The following is an 18,869-nucleotide window of genomic DNA, read 5'->3' on the forward strand; positions in this document are numbered from 1 at the left end:
AGACCAAGAAGCTATGACTAGAAATGACTAGACATGGTGACCTCTGGTGGACAACCAGAGACTTTCTGTCAAACTATTCGTCACAGACTGATCAGGCGATTTCACCAGAGAGAGACAACAAAGACATACAAGCATAAATATGTACATTTCATTTCTAAATACGAATGAGCGGTTGTTAGGGTGCTAAATATCCATATTTACGATGAGCGTATTATTCAACTGTATGTGTAATAGTTGAATTCCTTTGTCTCTCCTTCTCCCGCTCTTTCTTTCCCCATCCCTTTGAATTGTGTACCAAGCCGTCATATCGGGTTAGTCCACTAGGGACTTTTCATTGCATTGTTAGTAATCAACACATAATCTATCCTGTGTGTGTTTATCTAATTCTGTGTGATTATTTAGTTAGCAAAAAAATAATTAAGCCAATTTGTGTATCGCTGATTCATCATGGAGACTAGGGTTTGTGCAGATTTATAGGTTATTACGACGTTCAGAATGAGACGGAAATAGGAGCAAATGATTGATGGATGACGGATAGTATATTGAGATATTCTGATATTTTTGAGTTCATTCTGGAAACGGTAACTCAGTAAATACATTTTCCCGTGGTGCCCCAGATGACTTTCATAGCAGCCACATACAAACAGCATGATCTTTTTGATTGTTGGATAATTCCTTCATGTGCTCTCCTCCTCTCACCTTTTCCCTTTCCTTGTGGACTTCAGTCAACATATACTGAACAAAAATAAACGCAACATGTAAAGTGATGGTCCCATTTTTAATGACCTGAAATAAATGATCCCAGAAATGTTCCATGCGCACAAAAAGCTTTTCTTTCAAATTTGTTTATATCCCTGTTAGTGAGCATTTCTCCTTTGCCATGTTAATCCATCCACCTGACAGGTGTGGCTGATTAAACATGGCTGATTAAACATGATCATTACACAAAGGCCCCTCTAAAATGTGCAGTTTTGTCACACAGATGCCACAGATGTCTCAAGGTTTGAGGGAGCATGCAATTGGCTTGCTGAATGCAGGAATGTCCACCAGAGCTGTTGCCAGAGAATTGAATGTTCATTTCTCTACCATAAGCCGCCTCCAACGTAATTTTAGAGACTTTGGCAGTATGTTCAACCGGCCTCACAACTGTAGACCACGTGTAACCACGCCAGCCCAGGACCTCCACATCCGTCGTCTTCACCTGCGGGATCTCTGAGACCAGCCACCCGGACAGCTGATGAAACTGAGGAGTATATCTGTCTGTATTAAAGCCCTTTTGTGGGGGAAAACTAATTCTGATTGGCTGGGTTGGTCCCCTGCCCAGTCATGTGAAATCCATAGATTAGGACCTAAAGAATTTATTTCAATTGACTGATTTCGTTATATGAACTGTAACTCAGGAAAATTGTTGAAATTGTTCTATGTTGCATTTATATTTTTGTTCAGTATAGCTACTACAACTAACACATTAATGAACCTGCTACAATCATGCAGTACAGTATACAGTCAGCAGCAAGTAGTTTAACAGTCAAGCCAGCGGGCCGCGGTGGCAATAAATTTATAAAACTTACATTGACTTGGAAGAGTTCCAGTGTTAGATAGCCAGCTAGCTAACATAGCATCCCTCTCTGTTTGAGCCGGGTGTTTGAGTAGGTTAACTAGCTAGCTGAATTCGCTAGCTAAGTAAATGGGGAAAAAATACACCTAAATATAGCTATAGTTCTCTCTCTCTTGCTTCTTCATTTTTTTATGAATGCATTTTTTTAAAATTGTTCAACTCTTGTCTTTCTCTGTCTTTGAGTCAACTACTCACCACATTTTATGCACTGCAGTGCTAACTAGCTATAACGTATGCTTTCAGTACTAGATTAATTCTCTGATTCATTCTATTGGTTGGACAACATGTCAGTTCATGCTGCAAGAGCTCTGATAGGTTGGAGGACGTCCTCTATAAATTGTTCTTATTACTGTGTAAGTCTATGGAAGGGGGTGACAAGCACGAGCCTCCTAGGTTTTGTATTGCCTATGTACCCTGAAGAGGACGAAAACTAGCTGTCCTCCGGCTACACCATGGTGCTACCCTACAGAGGGCTGGTGAGGCTAATGTAGACCTTCATTGTAGAACAGTGTGTTTTAATAAATTATTTAGTGACATGCAAATATATTTAGTATAGTTTTATCTAAAAAGGATTACTTTATTGTTTCACTATGTTTATTTTTATGAAATTCACTGAGGAGGATGGTCCTCCCCTTCCTCCTCTGAGGAGCCTCCACTTTTAGCGACAGAGAAGACCTCATCAAGACTATGAATTCCTGTAGGAAGCTCCTGCACGTCGTCTCTAGTCGACACTGTCAGCTACCGTTCACCAGCGCGATCAGAGACCTGTGCCCAATCCATGAAGAATCCATGTGATGTATTGAAATGTATTGAAGTGTGAAACTTCTTCCCGACCCCTTTCTCTATCTTATCTAGCCACTGATTACACTTTAGCTAGCTAGTTAGCAGAGCAGTAGATCAAAAAATTATTTTGTATTACTTAGCCTAGATACTGTAATTGTTTGTACACTATGTTGACTTTGGTGTCTATTTCAGAACTTATGGCATTTTTTTAAGGATGAGCATAAGAGCATTAAAAGGGGAGAAGACCTCTATAACTCTGGCCATGTGGAAAATGCAGCTATAGTGAGAGGCAACTAACCGGTTTGGTCAGAGCAAGCATGAGGGATAAAGTTTCTCCTGTGTCAGTGAGTGTAGCTATTAAGTGAAGTTTGAGCATCTTAGCAATACAATGTGTTCTACACAGCTGTCAACACTCTACAAGGGCATTTTCAGTGGAATGTCATGGCTCCTTGAACTTGAGCCAGAACAACCGCTACCCTCCCTGTCATCCCTGTCTGTTAAAAAAAACAAGGGCACCTAGCTGGCATGGCGCTGTCGGTGGAGCAGCAGGAGGCTATTCGACAGGCAACCCCAACTGGCACACCATGAGGAGAGGGTGGTTGACACACAGCCATTACGGAGCAGTGGTTAGGGCCAAGCAAGTTACTCTGCAGCTGCTAAAATGGTTCCTCAGATCCAGGTGCGCAACTTTGTTTTAGAACTGGGGGCATCTAAAGCTCATTTTCGCCATTTCTACACAATCTGATATGGAGGTTAGCTTTTTTTGGTGGGGGTATGATATTTGTGCGTCTATAAAATGCTAAGAGGTTCACACGTCTTGGTATGATAAACTCAGCAAAAAAATAAATCTCACTCTCACTGTCAACTGCGTTTATTTTCAGCAAACTTAACGTTTAAATATTTGTATGAACATAACAAGATTCAACAACTGAACAAGTTCCACAGACATGTGACTAACAGAAATAATGTGTCCTTGAACAAAGGGGGGTCAAAATCAAAAGTTACAGTCAGTATCTGGTGTGGCCACCAGCTGCATTAAGTACTGCAGTGCATCTCTTCCTCATGTACTGCACCAGATTTGCCAGTTCTTGCAGTGAGATGTTGCACCACTCTTCCACCAAGGCACCTGCAAGTTCCCGGACATTTCTGGGGGGAATGGCCCTAGCCCTCACCCTCCGGTCCCAGACGTGCTCAATGGGACTGAGCTCCGGGCTCTTCGCTGGCCATGGCAGAACACTGACATTCCTGTCTTGCAGGAAATCTCACACACAAAATGAGCAGTATGGCTGGTGGGATTGTCATGCTGGAGGGTTATGTCAGGATGAGCCTGCAGGAAGGGTACCGCATGAGGGTGGAGGATGTCTTCCCTGTAACGCACAGCGTTGAGATTGCCTGCAATGACAACAAGCTCAGTCCGATGATGCTGTGACACACCGCCCCAGACCATGACGGACCCTCCACCTCCAAATCGATCCCGCTCCAGAGTACAGGCCTCGGTGTAACGCTCATTCCTTCGAAGATAAACGCGAATCCGACCATCACCCCCGGTGAGACAAAAGCACGACTCGTCAGTGAAGAGCACTTTTTGGCAGTCCTGTCTGGTCCAGCGACAGTGGGTTTGTGCCCATAGGCGACGTTGTTGCCAGGTGAGGACCTGCCTTACAACAGGCTTACGAGCCCTCAGTCCAGCCTCTCTCAGCCTATTGCGGACAGTCTGAGCACTGATTGTGCGTTCCTGGTGTAACTCGGGCAGTTGTTGTTGCCATCCTGTACCTGTCCCGCAGGTGTGATGTTCGGATGTACCGATTCTGGGCAGGTGTTGTTACACATGGTCTGCCACTGCGAGGACGATCAGCTGTCCGGCCTGTCTCCCTGTAGCGCTGTCTTAGGCGTCTCACAGTACGGACATTGCAGTTTATTGCCCTGGCCACATCTGCAGTCCTCATGCCTCCTTGCATCATGCCTAAAGCACGTTCACGCAGACGAGCAGGGACCCTGGGCATCTTTCTTTTGGTGTTTTTCAGAGTCAGTAGAAGGCCTAAGTCTGAGTTTTTATAACTGTGACCTTAATTGCCTACGGTCTGTAAGCTGTTAGTGTCTTAATGACATTTCCACAGGTCATTAATTGTTTATGGTTCATAAAAAATAAAAAATAAACTTTATTTAAGTCAGTTAAGAACAAATTCTTATTTTCAATGACAGCCTCGGAACAGTGGGTTAAATGCCTTGTTCAGGGGCAGAACAACATATTTTTACCTTGTCAGCTCAGGGATTCGATCTTGCAACCTTTCGGTTTCTAGTCCAATGCTCTAACCACTAAGCTACCTGCCACCCCATGCTTGTTCATCGAACATGGGAAACAGTGTTTAAACTCTTTACAATGAAGCTCTGTGAAGTTATTTGGATTTTTATGAATTATCTTTGAAAGACAGGGTCCTGAAAAGGAGATGTTTCTTTTTTTGCTGAGTTTATTTGTGCATCTGTAACTTTCTCACTCATCATCATTCACTATTCATTCAGGATGATCTGTAATCGTGGTAGCGTCCACATTAATGTAGAAGTGTTTAGAAACATTATATTCTTATTTACAGTAAAAGTGACTCCAAAATGGCACAATACATTATTTAACATTATTTTGTGCCCAATAGAAATTAATCTGAAACACAACCAAAACAAACAGAAAATGCAGCCAACAAATGTGTAGAGTAACAAGCTTGATGTAGTCATTGCGTGCTATAAATGTGGGACCAAATAATTAACTTTTTACTAATTTAATATACATACTAGTAAATTTGTCCCAATATTTTTGGTCCCCTAAAATAAGGGGACTACATACAAAAAGTGCTGTCATTTCTAAATGGTTCACCCGATATGGATGAAGATATCCTCAAATGAAAGCTGACCATCAGCACTTTAACTTCATTGATTTCAAATCCAAACTTTGGGAGTATAGAGCCGACAGAAGAAAAAATGCTTCACTGTCCCAATAATTACGGCGCAAATCTATGGGAAACATAGATTTGAACGGTAATCCAACTCGGAATTCCAACTCTGGGCTCTTTCTAGAGCTCCAACTTTTCCGACCTGAAGATCACTGATGTCATGAATTTACCTTGTATTTTTCAGAGTTCCCAGTTGTTTTGAACCAACATAAGAGGCAAATAAACAAATAAAAATACAAATAATACCCCTGGAAATGGACTCCTGGGTTACATTTCTGAAATGAAAAAGAAAAGTATGTAATCAACTTTTGTTATTACTTGATTTGTAATGCATTCTAGCAATTATGTTTTATCATTTGGACAAATGGTTGTTGGCTAGGGAAAATATGTTTTGATTATTTCAATCAAATAATATTTTCCCTAGCCAACAAACTTTAGCCTAATCTGTAGACTACTGTAGACTACTGTAGACCAAAGAGCACGATTTGGTTTGTTAATTTACATAGACTTTTCCAAGGAATTTACTGTATAGTTAGTAATACTTGAAGTTTATATGTGTAACCACGTTTTGGAAGGAGAGCGATAACTGGTCCGCCAACGTAACATTCAGCCTGTAGATGGCGCCAAAGTATAAACCTAGATAATCCTGTCTTGCTCCATAGTTTATGATAACCAATTATATCTACAACCTTGCTTTACTCATGCCACAGTCTCTGCACACAATATAGCTGATTACACGCACACACCATTCAATCTGACTGCACGCACAAACTACCTCACTTTGTTGCTTACAAGACTTTGTCCACCACCCTGTTCTCATTATCTTCCGCCTCGACCAGGCTAAAACCTATCCAAGCCATAATACTCACCGCATTTGATGAGAAATCTTCCTTGCTTGGTGATGTGACGTAGAGTGGTGATAAATGAAATATATTTTTCAAAATGAAGAAAAAGTATTTTGGATGCCAGCCTTTCCTGGCCTTAGCCATGGTCGGTATATGTAATATATGCTCATACCCCGCTCTCACTTTTTGTATGCCACTATTGTACCGCCCTATCTCACACGTGCATCCTCCCAGACAGGTTAATACCAAAGCCTCTTTCAGATGGTGATACATGTAATATAGATGATAATATATAGATGATAATAATAATTATAAAATGATCAATACTACTGTAGATACTCACTGCTACTACTATAGGAAGAATGTTTTATGAAGCCTCATGAAGCAGACATTGCGGTATTGATACAATGAGGGGTGTAGAGAATAGCAGCAAAATGCAGCAATCAAATTCTAGAACAGCAGCATATAATTCTGGTACCGCGTGCAAAAAGGACTCATGCTGTAAGGGCCATTATTAATATTTAGAATTTACGTGTCAAATGGTTAATGGAAGCCTCTTCAACATAATCCAGGTAGAATCAGGAATTCCCCATGGCAGCTGTTTAGGCCCCTTACTTTTTTCAATCTTTACTATTGACAAGCCATTGGCTTTGAGTAACCCTATATATAAACCCTATATATACACAATACATGTTGTATTGTATATATGTAGGGGTGTAATAATGTTATATGATGTACTGTTTTATCTTTTTGTCACACCCTGATCTGTTTCACCTGTCTTCGTGCTTGTCTCCACCCCCACCAGGTGTCTCCCATCTCCTCTCATTATCATCTGTGTACTTATACCTGTGTTCTCTGTTTGTCTGTTTCCAGTTCGTTTTGTTCATCAAGCCTACCAGTGTTTTCCCCCTTGCTCCTGTCTTTTCTATAGTTCCTGTTTTCTAGTTTTTCCAGTTTTGACCATTATGGCAGCCCTGACCCTGAGACTGCCTGTTGTTCAGTACATTTTGAACTCTAATCTGGATTACTGACCTCTGCCTGCCCTTGACCTGTCGTTTTGCCTGCCCACTGTTCTTGTAATAAACTTTTGTTACTTCAACACTGTCTGCATCTGGGTCTTCCCTAAAATGTGATACTTTTGTTTTATATGTAATGTAAGTGCCTTAATGTGTTTGGCTCCCAGGAAGAGTAGCCATAAATGGTAATACCTCTCTAGGAGCTGATCTGTTGTCAGTACACTAAAAACATGTGGGATCCTCCAAGTTCCTCGTAGAACCTTATGGTTCTTGGCACTGAAAAATGCCCCCAAAAGTTTATTTCAAGAACCACGGGTGGCAGGTAGCCTAGTGGTTATAGCGTTCGACTAGTAACCGAAAGGTTGCAAGATCGAATCCCTGAGCTGACAAGGTAAAAATCTGTCGTTCTGCTCCTGAACGAGGCAGTTAACCTAGGCCTTCATTGAAAATATGAATTTGTTCTTAACTGACTTGCCTAGTAAAATATGAGGTGAGATTCATTGAGGAACCTCCTTAGATTGTGCAGGAACCTAATTGCCCAACTGAAAAATTTGAATTTGAGACCACCTGCTGTTGTTGTTAAACTGAGGAGATTGTTTAAAAAAATTGTATTATCTAAATTGATAATTTTAGGATGATACCATCTACCTTTTCATATTTGTGCAAATGGCTGTGTTGTTTGACACTGTCTCCCTTTTAAAATTCAATGGATATCAATCAACAAAGAGGTAAGAATATGTTAAAGGCTATAGCTGCTTTGGGCAGTTTATTCTTTCAAGCTTTGATTCAGAGTCTTTACCTGACAAAGTAATGTTAGGATATGAGTTATGCTGTTAGAGCTTTTGTGCCGAATACACTGCGGTGTTATAGGTGTCACGTTTATGGGCAGCAGTGTGTAGGAGGGAGATTTCAAGATGTGGGAATTGTGCAGGAGGACATGGGACAGAGGAATGTGTAGTTTTGGTGGAGTAAAAGTTGTGTGTTAACTGTAGGGGTGCCCATGTTGCTGGGGATCGGAGGTGTCCGGTGTGAGAGGGGCAGGTTAAGGTGGCCAGGGTTAGAGGAGTGCAGAAGATGTCGTATGCTGAGGCAGTGAAGAAAGTAGAGGAGGTTGGATCAAAGGTGATGGATTCTGAGAGGATCCTTCTGAATAGTAGATCTGTGCCAGAACAGAGGGTTAGGCCAATGAGTGATATGTTTCAGTAAGGTTGGCTTCTTAGCTTTCATAGCAATGGTTATCAACTGTACCGCAGAGATGGAACGTGAGTCACAGAAAATAGATGTTGTGGTGGCAGCTTCAGAAAAGTACTTGGGGGAAGAGGTTTGACTTCAGAAGAGTTACAGGATGTGTTGAGGGGTAGTGTCCCGTCCTCTCAGGTCATTGGCCTGGGGTAGGTTCAGATAGGATTAAAGTAGTGGAAAAGGTTTGTAGGTTTTAATGAGTGTAGGGTTAGTTGGTAGGGTGATTAAATATTTTTATTTTGTTTTTCCCTTTTCCCATTTTGTATCACAAAGTGTAATGGATTTATTCTATAGTTCAGTTGGGGGCGCTAATGCAACATATTGGATGCCAACCGACGGTTAAACTCCACCGAAGAAATGCATGTCAGAGCAGAAACTATACCATGAAGTCCAAGGAACTGTCCGTAGATTTCCGAGATTGTAATGAGCCATTACAGGTAGAGACTCTCAGACCATGAGAAACAAGATTCTCTGGTCTGATGAAACCAAGATTGAACTCTTTGGCCTGAATGCCAAGCGTCACGTCTGGAGGAAACCTGGCAACATCCCTATGGTGAAGCATGGTAGTGGAAGAATCATGCTGTGGGGATGTTTTTCAGCGGCAGGGACTGGGAGACTAGTCAGGATCAAGGCAAAGTTGAACGGAGCAAAGTACAGGGAGATCCTTGAAGAAAACCTACTCCAGAGCGCTCAGGACCTCAGACTGGGGCGAAGGTTCACCTTCCAACAGGACAACAACCCTAAGCACACAGCCAAGACGACGCAGGAGTGGCTTCAGGACAAGTCTCTGAATGTCCTTGAGCGGCCCAGCCAGAGCCCGGACTTGAACCTGATCGAACATCTCTGGACAAACTTGAAAATAGCCGTGAAGCAATGCTCCCCATCTAACCTGACAGAGCTTGAGAGGATCTGCAGAGAAGAATGAGAGAAACTCCCAAAATACAGGTATGCCAAGCTTGTAGCGAAAGAGGCCTAAAATCTAAATTATTATTCAAAATTATTTTCCGTATTTTCCCAGTCGGAGCTAATTTTATCGAAGTTCCCAGTTGTCTTGAACTCACTGAAGTCTGAGATTTCCCATATCCGAGTTTACAGTTTTTTTGAACGTGGCAGAAGTCATCCTGGATTGACAGCATTGCCAATGTATTCAAACTTTTCTGGCCCATGGCATTACCTCCTTTCACGTGATATCCAATTGGTAGTTACGATCTTGTCTCATTCCTGCAATTTCCCTACGGACTCGGCGAAGGTCGAGCGTCAAGCCGCACTGCTTCTTGATACACTGCTCGCTTAACCCGGAAGCCAGCCGCCAATGTGTCGGAGGAAACACTGTCGAACTGACGACCGAAGTCCACCAACCTGCCCGCCACAAGGAGTCGCTGAGCACGATGAGACAAGAACATCCCGGCCGGCCAAACCCTCCCCTAACCCGGACGACGCTGGGCCAATTGTGCTGGGCCATGGGTCTCCCGGTCACGGCCGGCTGTGACACAGCCTTGGATCGAACCCAAGGCTACAGTCGCGCCTCAGCACTCATTGTCGAATTTGCGATTTCAAACTTGTTGTGTAATGTTTATGTCCAATGGCCGATGAGCACCGATACCTTTTATCTATAATTTCTCTTCATATGACAAGGATTTGCCAGTAGATTGTCGACTTGATGCAGTTATGATGACTTGTCTAGCTTGCTAGCTAAGATTTTGAAAGATTGATGGTGGCATGATGAGTTCAATCAAAGCTAAGGTAGATATAACGTGATTTGATGTCATTGTATCTGTGGCAAACTACCTTGAGTCTTCCTGGATGGGCACTTCCAATTTCCCAGTTGTCTTGAACTCACTGAAGTCTGAAATTTCCCATATCCGAGTTTCCTTTTTTTTTATGCGGCAGAAGTCATCCTGGATTGACAGCATTGCCAATGTATTCAAACTTTTCTGGCCCCCTTGAGCCTTCTTGGATGGGCACTTCTAATGTAAGTCTATGGCAGCACCTAAGGGGCTTGAATTTTTTGGCTCTACCCGTAGATTTTGCGGTGACGTAGTGTCCCCATGAGTGACAGAACACTGAGCCAATCACAGCGCAACTAGAGAATATTACCAACCCCTGCGCTCCGTATTTTCCGCTGGCTGCCTCACCACCACAGAAAGCACTGAGCTTGGCTGAAACACCTGCATTTTGGAGCTGCCTTACTCAAGAAAGCAAAAAAGAGACCATGTTTGTATGCGGCTTTATGAACTCAATGAGTTGTAAAAAGTGTACATTGTTTGGGAAACTGATATGTGACAAGTATTAATGCCAAAATAACATGCAAAACAGAATTTATATTTTTTAAGCTTATCAGGTGGGCCTCAAAACAGGTTATCCTTGTCTCATCGTGCTCTACCAACTCCTTGTGGCGGGCCGGTCGGTCGATTTAGGTCATGAATAACACATCACCACTTCTATTTATACCTCCCCTGCTATAAATACCTGGGCCTGGTTTCCCGATAGTGATAGAACTTAGGCTTACCAGTGTTTTAACATGCTTCTTTCCTTCAACCTCCGAAGATGTAACATACCTTTCCCAAAACATGCAGAGACAATTAACGGTCGCTAAGTGCATTGTTTGAGCATGTGTCGATACTGATAGGATCTAAAGAAAGGGAGTGCTGCTCTTCGATCAGCTTTCTCCTTACTAGGGAAGTCCAGAGAGGACATATGAATAATTTAAAAAACGATTCCCTCATTACTTTGAGATCACGATCACAACATAAAACTTTTATTGAGATCACGAGAATAACAAAATTACCATGGCATCATTTATTTATACAATAATTTTTGACATTTTTTATTTAACCTTTATTTAACTAGGCAGTTCATTATTTACAATGATGGCCTACCCCGGGCAACGTATTCCGCCCTATGTGACTCCCAATCACAGCCAGTTGTGATACAGCCTGGAATCAAACCAGGGTCTGTAGTGACGCCTCTAGCACTGAGATACAGTGCCTTATACCGCTGCGCCACTAAGGGAGCCCTAAAATAACCACCTACCTCATCAAGGAGCCATTTGTTAATCGCAATGCGCTCATGGGCCATTTAAGTGCTGAACATGCACTGTCTCCCAGGCTGCCTGCGGTACCCAAGACTACAGCCAATCACATGCAAGGAACAACATAGTAAGTTGGCAAGTCTTGTGAGCAAGCTAGCTCCTTGCAGACAGCCTACAATACAGCACCCTGACTTATCAGCCTCTGAAGCTGCTATTGAATCTGATCAGCCTGGCATGAATAGAGCACACCCACTCTTGATCATATACATAATGCACTGACTGCTAATCTGCCTGCAAGGTGCTTTACCTATAAAACAGCCTACAAGGCATCATCCTGATTTATCAACCACTTAGGCTGCTATTGAATATGATCAAGCTCTGAGGCAAAATGTTTAATCTGATCAGCTTGTCAGGAATGGAGCTCACCCACTCTGTAAATGTAAATATTATCCATAAAACATGAAGTGTCCCTTACAATTATACACATATCAGTTATGCAAGCTAACAACCAGACAGCTAGCTAGCTAGCTCACAAGACTAGCCAAGTTAGCTGCGTTGTTGCTTGCTTGCGATTGGCTGTGGTCTTGGGGGTGGCATACAGCCTGGGTGGAAGTTGCCTGTCAGGCATTGTTTAGGGATTAAATGTCCCACCAGCTCTTAGCTCAAGGTATTTAGCTGGCTAACTTTCTAACGTATAAACTGATAATGAGCTCCAAGCACGATGCTAGCATGAAAGGTACCATATAGTAGTGTAGCAATCTATTTTTATATATATAATTTGTCCTCTCTGGACTTCCATACCATTCAATATTTCCTTTAATTATTTCACAACTGCTGGATATATTACTACCTATGGCTGCAAATATTGAGGCAGCTTATTATAACGCTTACCCAATAAAAATGCACTGAATCACCGATTTGGCACATCATTGCGCACATTAGGCTACATATCATGAAATATGTTGAGACAAATTACAGACGTTAGCCTACAAGTAGCAAAATAGAACTCAATTGAACATGAAATGTACCAATATGATTGAAATGGGCCGACTACTGTTTATATTGTAATGTAGTCATCTCTGGTTTCATTTTATAGCATATTTTTATACATCGCTTGTCTGTATCAATTGCAAAAACATTGGCCACTTTGTATTTGTAGAACTTTGTTCTGACGTTATCAGCGGCCACACAAAGACAGATAAACCATGTGATTTTATGTTTAGCGGAGGTCTTCTGTGTATAAAGTGACGCGAGAGGGCAAAAAAAAGCATGGTCTGAGGCAGGCGTTAATTAGGAGCGATCTCAGTGCCAACAGAAATAGTATTTGAATTCCATGATTTTACAATTGTTTTAGGATATTGAATTTGAATGTTATATTTTTGAATTTAAAAAACGGAATCCTAAACAAATGATCAATTTATCAAATGATCTATTTAATTTAATATTCAAGTTCAATATTTATATATTCAGTTTCAATATGGTAGATATTGCATTCATTGTATGAGTATCAAGTTTATAAACCATAATTTCAAGTTCATCAATGTTGGATATATTCAGTTCTCTAAATTAAGATTCAAAACCAGTCAACATCCTTTGCCTGCCAGCAAGGAAAGTAGGAGAACATAATCACTGCGGTAAACAGAAACTTTGCCGGTTTCTTTATTTCTAATTAATTTATTTCAATTGACTGATTTCCTTATATGAACTGTAACTCAGTAAAATCTTTTAAATTGTTGGATGTTGTGTTTATATTTTTTAAATTCAGTATATATTCTTGTGGGTCAGATTTTGTGACACTCTCTACTAATGCAGCCTGTGATAATCATAGAACAGAAAGCATGTCCATGTTCCAGAGTATATTAGCTTTCAGGAATGGGGTCAATAGCTTATAGCAAAAGTGGTTAAAACACTAGAGCCAAATTCATAGGAAGAAAATAAATTCAACATACCACATTGGCTTCAGAAACTGCCAGAAGCTTCTGTTTACCACAGAGAGCGTTTGTTTTTATCTGTTCTCCTCTACTTTTCCAGTCTGGAAAAGTACTCGGATGTTGGTTTTGAATCTGAATTTAGAGAACTGAATTTGAAAACTGAATCTGAATGCATCTGAGACGTTTAAATATATGAAACTTTGAAACAATGAATGCAATATCTACCATAATGAAACCACATTCATTCAATTCAGTTTCAAATCATAAAATACAAGTTCCATTTATTAATTCAATTATTACATTTGTGCATTAAACATTCAAAAACATTAAATGCAATATCCTAATATATAAATTAAACATAAAATGCAAATACAATTTCTGTTGGCACTAAAATCGTTCCATACAGGAGTTTAATTACGAACGATTTCAAGTGTGACGTTAAAAACAACGGTTTTAGGAAACAGCTCTGAGATTTAATGATGCTCCTACGAAGGTTCTCACCTTAATTACTTTTGGGAAACTGAGCCCTGATCATGAAACAAACCAGCGACCAGGGTTACTACTCTTTACCTCTGGCACACTGAACGACACTCACTGACACTTTCCCTGCTCCTGCATTTTACCATGTTGCAATTGACAGACACAAACAGATGTACCTTTATGACTGAATTCATGCTAAAAGGATCATAGACCGGAGAAAGTGAATAAGAAAGCGCATTAACATTCCTTTTAGTCACAATTGAACAGTTTTGAAAGTGGAAATAATACATGCAATACCTTCAGTGTATTCTGTGTGCATTGTTGTAAATAAGACCATTGAATCACCACCCGTACTTATGGGAACATGTCCAGTGTAATGAGAAGTGCCTGTCCATCATTACTCAAACACAGCATCACCCTGGGAGTGTTACTATCATCAACTGTTTCCCTATGACATTCCAGTTGTCTGGTCACAATGCTGTGGCCTGTGGAGAGGATGGATGGGTTGCTGCCCCTGCACAGGCTGCTGGATTCCTGTCACTATCACCCATCTCTCACTCACCAGACACCACCTCTGAAGTGATTCAATCAATATCATCCTCGCTGCCTCCTCTGAAGGAGAGAACCGTAAGATCACTCTTGGCAGCAACCATGGCCTGTCTCATTGATCCTGATAACCTTACAGGAAGTATAGGCTAAGTGGATGTACAGCAGCCAAGTTGCACTTGAATCATTTACACAAAACATGACAATCACATATTGAAATGTGTTAGTGTATCAGTTTTTGTCCGTAATTCAATGTTACTTGGTTTGACCACTGAGAGCAGAGATTCGTGCCGAAACGAGGGTTTGAGTTAAGGGAATCCATATATCTGGCAGCAACTCCACTAGGTGGCAATGTCAAAACAGTCAGTCTAAAAAGTAGTACCAATTGTCATGACAGATCAAAACCATCTGACAGCACGTCAGTTGTCTGTGGCCAACAGCAATGGTCGTTGTCTGTGGCCAAGTACTAAAATAACTGACAGCATTTCTTCACTTGTCATTCTAGCAGCAGACCACTTGTCTGGGTGATCCATTTGATTCAAACTGTCCATACCCTATTTTCCCAACCATGTCACTTCCCTAATCTGCAGCAAATCCTCTTCCACCCCAATACCAATGAATTTGTCATTCAAGATAACACTGCATGTCTCCTTAATGTATAATGTCTAGACAAGTCATTGCATCACGCATCAAAATGTAATCTTATGAATATTTTGGATGAAAGGAGAGGTTACATGCAGGAACAGATGGGATTTGAATGATTGTGTAAAATGTCCTAAGATCCCCTTTACCATATTCAATGGTCTGGTCCTATGAGCTCAACAAACCTCAAAGTGAAAGGTTCCACCCAATGCAATATGCTCCCAACTTTAAAATCAATTTGCTAAATTAAGATCACAATCAGTTGATGGGAGGTTTTTACCCTAGCTAAAAATGGCAGAAATGATCAAATGTAGACAGGTGTGGCTAAATTAGGAACTGGCAAGTTTGTGCGGAAAGGGGGATAAGTCACGGTTGAACAAAATCAAAAAAGGCATCTGGCTCATCGTACACAGAAACACACAATAGGTAAATTGGCAGCCGTCTGTGGCAGTCATGCCTGAATTCCAGCTGACTGCACAGCATGAATCAAAATGAGACGGCACATCAAATTACCTGAGGGGGTACATGACAACTTGACAGAATATAAAATGCATCTGTTCTATGAACAAATCAAGACACCGAACGATGTCAAACCATTACAATCCCTCCTGACAAGCTATAAATAAAACTTCCAATGGAGCATGAGTGTAGCAGCAAATGCCTGAACCCACACAAAGCAATCTGGCATGATCCAACGCTACACAAAAGAGCCAAGAGAAATGGTTTCTCACAACCTAAATCCATGAACTTGTTCTTCAAATGAAAAAAGTAGTCCATCAACTTGGACATGTAACAAGTGAATCAGAGAAGCCGCTCAAACGAGACTGGTACAAGGATGGGCAACTTAAGTCCTCTGGGGACAGTCTCACAGCCAGTTCTTTCAAGTGCACAAGCGGTATGTATCCCAGGTCTAAAGATGCTGATCTGGGATTTTTTTTATTATACAGAAAACACCATACATACCGCCCCTAGGATCAGTTACCCATCCCTGCAACTAAAATATATATATGGGGGAAAACAAAAAGCACAACAAACCGACAAATTGTGAAAACATAATTTATTGATTTCACAGTAAGAACTGTTTAAGATCTGGGTCTCTCCTTCTTGCCTTTGTAAAGGGCCAGCAGGGAGACGTTAGCCACTTTGACCACCTTGAAACGGACACCGGGGATATCACCGACGGCATGTCCCTTACGACCGAATCCTGCCACCAGAACCTCGTCGTTTTCCTGAAAGACCAAAGGAAACAAACTAAATACACAGGACAACACCAGACAATATGCATCAGTCAACTTTGAATATCAAAATTATTGTCCCTGAACACACCACCTGCATATTCTTAGATTACTTATGGGGAGTCCCATTTGTCATTGTAGTGGATATCAGGCAGAGTATAAAACATTGGTTTATATGGCTACCCAACTATGTCCGTCAGATCCTAAAATATCCGGCAAGTTAGCTAATGTTCTAGGAATTTATCAATCTCTGCTTATTCCAAATATGAGGCAATCCACAACATCCTACAAATAGTTACCGGTACACTGTTCTTTGGTAAGATGGATGCAATGTTGGGTTTGACTCTTACCTCAATGAAATTCAAGCAACCATCATTTGGGACAAAGGCAGTGATCTTCTTGCCATTCTTGATCAGTTGGACCCTGACACACTTCCTAATGGCAGAGTTGGGCTGCTTAGCTTCAACACCTCTGTAAGAAGAATTGGGGAGAGTCGTCGACACTTCAGACTGACAGTATATGAAAGATGGCATTTAGTGCACTGTACATAGTTGATCATACAGCATTCACATAGCTTTCACTGGATTAAAGTTTGCATGGTTATTAGTGAACACTCATTAGGAGTGTTGTGATGTAACGTTAGCGAACTACTTACACTTTCTCAAGTACGATTCCCTTGGCGTGGGAAGCGCCTCCGAAGGGGTTAGCCTTCAGTGCAGTGCCGAGATGGGCCTTCTTGTACTGTTTATCATGCCATCTCTGTTCACGACGATGGTTACGCAGCTTCCTGGCTGTACGCAGACCGCGACACTTTCCTGGGGAAATAGAACGGTTAAGTTAAAATCATGGCGTGAACTAAGTCGACTAGAAAAACATAGGTCAACACATACCTACAAATGGAGTCTAGAGAACCTGGCTAACGTTAGCTAAAATAGACATCGAGCTACAGTAGCTTAACGCATATGACTAACGTTAAGTGCGGACAATCCAGCAGCTAACAATTTACCTAGTTCATTGCTAGATATATTCGCCAGTTAGCCAGATTAATGCAGTTCGCTGCTGTTTTTCTATCACTTTGTAACCAAAATTCAGTAACTAGCCAGCAGGCTTCGTAAATGCTTGGTGACTGAAACGTAAGGCAGTGGGGGGAAGCGCTTGCCGAACCCCATGCCATGCTACTGGCCCTCTCCACGTTGCGAAACTCGCGCTATTTGTCCGTAAAATTTAGAAAATATGCGTACAAATACAGCCCGTTTTTCCACGATTATACTGAAAGTTGGTAAGAGGACATCCTTATTCCATATCAATGTAAGGAATATGACTATATCTTGTAATCGTTCCGTTAAAAAAAGGGAAAATGATCGTACCCATGTTTGCAGATTACGAGCCACGGCTAGAAAGGAAGAATCCCAGACTCCTCCGCGGCAATGTCTCTTCTCAGGACCCCAGAGGTGGCTAATAAAGTGCCTGTTTGAGCTAGCTCTTTTTTCAAAATGCAATTTAAATATAGCTCAATTTTAAGCAACCCGTTTTAAAATACACAATTTAAGGAAATATCACATGTATACTATATGAATAGCTATGTTTGATTAAGTAAGTGTAATAACGAGGGGGTGTTTTAAATGCCTGATTTAAAGTGCAGTCAAACAAGTCTGAAAATGGACAGGGCTTTAGTTCCCTAATTCATCAATGCTGAAAGCCAAGCAGAGAGGCATCAGGTCCAAAAGTACTGGATTGATAAACCATCCTTTCCGTCTCTGCTTGGTCGGCTCCCCACTCTCAACTGGAATTTCATACCGCTGACTCGATTACAGGTGCTAAGTGCATGGCTTGTTGCACTCAGGGGTGGGGTTGGACGGAGCCACATTGTCTCTCGATCCCCCTGTCCCAGTCTCCAGTGTTTATACTACAGTAGTGTTTATTTGCCATGGACCCATGGTCAGCTTGTCTCATCTGGTGTACTGGGTTTTATCTGCATGCTCCCACTAACCCCCTTCTTTTCTATGACGTGCCTGGCCCATACTGTATATTCCATTTCACCCTCTTCCTCTCCTCTGTCCCTCTCCTGTCTTAAGCCTAGTCCTGGACAAATCAATACTTTTATATTGAGCATGCTTTTTGTCCAGGACTAGGTGTAATCTGAGTCTGGGAAACCAGCCCATACTGTAGACAATGAGATTATTCAAGAATACTATCAAAATAAAGATTGTTTTCTATTTCTATTTTGTATTTGTAATGGATCCCCTTGGCAGCAGCTACTCTTCCTGGGGTCCAGAAAAATTAAAATCAGTTAAACAATTTAAAAAACATTACATTAAATTCAACATATTTCACAACGCATTAAGTGTGTGCACTCAGGCCACTACTCCACCACCACATATCTACAACGCAAAATCTAATATGCCTAAGGCACCGCATCTCAGTGCGTGAGGCATCACTACAGCCTGGTTCGAATCCAAGCTGTATCACAACCGGCCGTGATTGGGAGTCCCATAGGGTGGCGCACAATTGGCCCAGCGTCGTCCGTGTTTGGCCGGTGTAGGCCATCATTGTAAATA

The 18,869-nt window shown here is 41.6% G+C and overlaps 2 protein-coding genes across 2 annotated transcripts in view; one reads left to right on the forward strand and one right to left on the reverse strand.

Annotated features, from left to right (window-relative positions):
* The window catches only part of LOC139536497 (V-type proton ATPase subunit S1-like protein), a gene marked incomplete at its 5' end in the record, with an annotated part of 159,742 nt that overhangs the window by 118,142 nt on the left and 22,731 nt on the right, over positions 1-18,869 (forward strand). The window lies entirely within an intron of this gene.
* On the reverse strand, positions 16,119-18,134 carry LOC139536529 (small ribosomal subunit protein uS12). Its single transcript, XM_071337104.1, has 4 exons — positions 17,679-18,134; positions 16,967-17,126; positions 16,662-16,782; positions 16,119-16,305 (listed from the first exon to the last, which is right to left on the reverse strand). The coding sequence occupies exons 1-4, from the start codon at positions 17,680-17,682 to the stop codon at positions 16,159-16,161; spliced, it is 432 nt and encodes a 143-aa protein (XP_071193205.1). The 5' UTR covers positions 17,683-18,134; the 3' UTR covers positions 16,119-16,158.

This window comes from Salvelinus alpinus, chromosome 12, assembly GCF_045679555.1.
Source record: "Salvelinus alpinus chromosome 12, SLU_Salpinus.1, whole genome shotgun sequence".
NCBI lineage: Eukaryota > Metazoa > Chordata > Actinopteri > Salmoniformes > Salmonidae > Salvelinus > Salvelinus alpinus.